This window comes from Cryptotermes secundus, unplaced genomic scaffold (genome assembly GCF_002891405.2).
Source record: "Cryptotermes secundus unplaced genomic scaffold, Csec_1.0 scaffold220, whole genome shotgun sequence".
Taxonomy (NCBI): Eukaryota; Metazoa; Arthropoda; class Insecta; order Blattodea; family Kalotermitidae; genus Cryptotermes; species Cryptotermes secundus.
The window spans coordinates 84,611-89,299 of record NW_019735557.1 but is presented as its reverse complement, the minus strand read 5'-3'; the positions used below and the strand labels follow the sequence as shown (position 1 = coordinate 89,299).

The 4,689-nt window shown below is 37.5% G+C and overlaps 1 protein-coding gene across 1 annotated transcript in view; it reads right to left on the bottom strand.

Annotated features, from left to right (window-relative positions):
• LOC111869550 (von Willebrand factor A domain-containing protein 8) overlaps positions 1 to 4,689 on the bottom strand; it is a gene marked incomplete at its 3' end in the record, with an annotated part of 294,700 nt that overhangs the window by 274,188 nt on the left and 15,823 nt on the right. The window contains 1 exon segment of the mRNA XM_033753471.1: positions 2,279 to 2,359. Within this exon segment, the coding sequence (XP_033609362.1) occupies positions 2,279 to 2,359 (81 nt within the window).

Here is a 4,689-nt window from a genome sequence, read left to right as displayed (position 1 = left end):
TGTAACGTGTTTCGTTACTGAAGACGCCGTGGAGATCGTTAACTGGTTTATTGAACAATCTACAACTATCGGCTACAATTAATGATCACAATATCACGGGTTTCCACACTTTACAAACCCTACAACAAATCTCTTAACACTGTCTTCACTTGTCTTCACGTACTACTAACGCGGGAGCTATACAAGTCTCCCTGAAATACACACTCCGAGTATAACTGCACTACAGCAATCACTATGTCCGGAAAGCACACAATAAGTCTTCCGCTCGCTGACTTCTTAGTTATCGCACACTCGCAGGCTGCTATGTTTCAACTCATTGGTAGCGGCTGTGGAGTCCACTTATATAGCCTTGCGCTGTTGCTAGTGTGACGTTGATTACGGTTACGTTAGCGTTGCGCGTTACGTCACCGCGTGACATCACCGCGGAGGGGAGTGGCGAGGAGCGCTACGTTACCGCGGAGAGGAGGGGGGAGGGGGGTTCTCAGTCACGCAACATGTTACAGTATATATAATTTTCTTTGAATAAACCTTATACATATTTTTTTGTGTATTTTTTCGGCATGGAGTGCATTATCGCATTTTACATTAATTTACATGGGAAAAATTGTTTCGCTTAACGAGTGTTTCACATTATGAGAAAGATTCTGGAATGAATTATGCTTGTTAAGCGAGGTTCCACTGTATACAAGTATAATACTGACAGTAGATGGAACTATATGAGTATAATACTGAGAGACTGGATGATAGGAAATGATGTGCAAGGAAACTGCATGTGTGACCTAATTTCAGATATGATTCTGGCATTCACCTGGCCAGACTAAGGGAAACCATAAAAAACCTCAATCAGGATAGGTGGTGTTCCCTCTGAGGTCTGAACTGGTCACCTCCTGAATACAGGAGCCAACTTGCTTGGTAGGTTATTACTTACCTACAAGCACTTAAGGATTTAAATCAATTTAAATGCATACAAAATTTCCGTTTCTTACACATTTGCTTGTATCAATGGAAGCATGTGGTTGAGTGTTTGTGCTTAGCAAGCTGATCTCCAATTTCACTACATTTATATACACTGTCACGTGTAGGATGGTATGCATGACGAGAATGATGGGTTCTAGTTTGGATGACTGAATTTATTAGCACCTTGGTTACAACCTCTCTTAATCACACACTCTCACTCTTACTTTAACACTTAAACACTCAAATACTCTCAAATAATCTGAAACACTGCCTTGGTTATTCCTGGAATCTTGTTATACAGCCTCTGCACTGACCACACAGAGAAAACAGCCTATTTGGTTGTAAATCAGTGTTTGCCTTGTTACACAGCAGCAAGCACACTGTGGCTTGGCTCGGCACAGAGAAAACATTGCTTTCCTAACTGTTGCACAATCACCGTGCCAACAGACCTCTGCAGCTCAGTAGCTCTCGCTTGATATAAATACCCCACAATACAGTGCTAACAGAAGATGCTCTTAACAAACTTTTATGCTGTGCAGGTGAAAAAATAAGCAAGCATTTGATAATAAAATTAATCCTGGTTTCTGTTTCATGAATAACTGCTTCCTGTGGATTAATGTGGTAATCAAATTGACAATATGTCAAGTGATGTTATTTTTAGTCAACATTTTTTATTTAGTGTTAGTTCATATAATGTAAGGCATCAGATTTAAATATTCAAAAAGACTTAAAAGGAGGGGCACATCTTACTAAGAATTGTAGTATCTATTTGGGTATTTCTGTGGTCTGTCAGTTTGAAATACTAGTAGTTTTCATAGCTGCATCTCTTGCCCCCTCAAATATTCTCTTTGTGAGAGTCTGAGGTTCTCACAGTAGTGAATATAAAGATTAGTCTTCCAAGATATGATGCTGCATAGTTTGATAGGCAGCTGTCAACATTTTAGGGGAACCTATCTTCAGAACTATAGAACATCATATCTCAGACTTTTCAGGCATATTCTTTGTTAAATACATGTATGATCAATAAAAACTTAATCATAAAAAAATTAACAAATCTACTGATGTGCAACACTTTAGACAATTTTAAGCAATGGTGAATTAAACCTTGCTGAATTTGGAAAACTATATGCATCGTAAACATAACTGCTAATCATTATCACTCCCCATTAAAAATTTAAGACTACTATGTTTTTATTACTACAATGTAATGTCTATTAGTGGTTATACCCAAAGTTGATATGAGTTCATGAGTCCTTCTGCATACAGTTGTTTTGTGTCATACTCAAGAGTAAACTGTCCCAAATTGTCTGAAAATACTTACAGTAATTAAGGGGGACAAACTGAGGATTCCTTGCTGGTTTCACCTCCTTTGTTACATCACCAATTGTGACATGATATTTGCCTGAAATAAACAGTACATGTAATGACAATTACATGATATTTATTAGATTGTGTGGTTATCATGTGTGTAAACCTATTCATTTTCAATTAAATTCCATTTAGAATTTCTTGCAATAGTACATTCTAAACATGACAAATTCTGAGTACATGTCATAGTTGTTATCCAAGAACATCTACTATGTGAAATATATATGACCTGCACAATGTTTCAGGATTTGACTTTCCTCCTGTCTTCAGATGACTGGTTTCCAATATGTTGAGAGATTTAACACAAGGTTAAAAACGTTTTTAAATCACTGAATTCAGTTGTCACACTATACAATTTTTCATTAACTAAAATATGATTAACACCCCTGAAAAGTTCCATGTGACACTGGTCAGAAAATGAGGAAATTTCAAATATATCAACTGAAATATCTCCAGATATATTTACAGAAACAGTGGCATAAAGTTTCAATGTCAATCAGCTACTAGTGTGTAGAAAACAAATACGTTTCATATTTTCACTTCGCCATATGAAATTTTGGGAGCAATTTACTGAAAAAAGCAGGGAAAGAAGAAGACTGACTTACTTACTTACTCATGGAGCTGAGCCCTTCTGGAGGAGACACCAATTCTGCAGCTACTCAAGAATTTCCCAGCATTTTATGGAACCCGAAGGTTCATTTCCGTGTTAACAAAAGCCCTCCACTGGTCCCTATCCTGAGCCAGATTAATCCAATCCATACCATCTTATCATAGCTCTCTTAAGATCCATTTTAATATTGTACACCCACCTATGCCTTTATCTCCCCAGTGGTCTCTCTCCTTCTGGCTTTCCCACCAATATCCTATATGCATTCCTCGTCTCACCCATTCATGCTACATGCCCTGCCCACCTCATTCTCCTTGATTGATCATTCTAATTATACTTGGAGAAGAGTACAAGTTATGAAGCTCCTCATTATACTGTTTTCTCCAACCTCCTGTCGCTTCATTTCTCTTTGTTCCAAATATTCTCAACACCATGTTCTCAAACACCCTCCCTTAATATCAGAGACCAAGTTTTACACCCATACAGAAGCACAGGCAAAATTAGTTATGTATATTCTAATTTTTATGTTTTTTGCACAGCAGATGAGAAGACAAAAGGTTCTGGAATGAATGGTAGCAAGCATTACCAGAGTTCAATCTCCTCTTAATTTCCTCCTGAATCAGGTCTCGATGTTATCGTTATTCTCAAATATCTGAATTGTGCCACATTTTCAAAACATCTGTTTCCTATCTTTATATCATGAGTTCGCCCTGCATTTTGATGACGAGACAAAAACATATACTTAGTTTTCTCCGTGTTTATTTCTAGACCAACCTCTTTACTTGTGTCAATTAAAGTTTGTTTTTTTTTTCATGGTATCTATATTATCACCCTGTAGATTCACATCATCGGCACAGACCAACAGGTGATGTGTCCCATTTAATTTCAGTCCCACCTGGTTTCCCAGGACCTTCCTAATGGCATATTCTAAAACAAAGTTGAAAAGGAGTGGCAATAAAGCATCTTGTTCTAGACAATTCCGGATAGGAAATTTATCAGACAAATGTTTACCTACACGGAGTTTACTACACGCTTTGTTTAAACACATTTTAATCAACGTAACTAGTTTCATGGGTAGGGGAAGAAGAAGATAAGAATAAAAAACATTACTTATTTATTAATTTATTTCGTTCATTCATTCATCTGTAATCTGTCAAGACGACAGGTCCACAGTCTCTTCCAAAACAGTTCCTCCATTTGATGCGATCTAGAGCTTTCTCCTTTAAATGAAAACATCCTCTTCTGTCCCCAAGGTCATCCAGCATCTTCTTACATCTTCTTCCTCGTCTTCTGGTCACTTCTATCCACCCCTCTATCTTTCCTTCAATAACTTCTTTTAGAAGGAAGTTACCGCGTAAGATATGACCAATCCAATCAGCCTTCCATTTTCTTATTTCGTGTAGGATATTCCTCTGCTCACTGACTCTAAATAACACTTCTTCATTTCTCACATAATCGGTCCAACTGATCTTATCCATCCTTCTCCAACACCACATTTCAAAGCTTTCCAGGTGTTTCTGATCTACTACCCTAAGTGTCCATGTTTGAGCTCCATACAAAGCGATGCTCCAAACGTAGCATTACACTAGTTCTTTTCTCAAATTTAAGTCCAATCTGCTGGTAAAAAGTTTCTTCTTCTTGCTAAATGCAGCTATTGCCATGACAATCCTAGATTTAATTTCACACGTACACTTTCCGTCATCTGTTAACAAGCTACCCAAATATTTAAAACAGTTCACATTCTCCAGTTGTTTTTG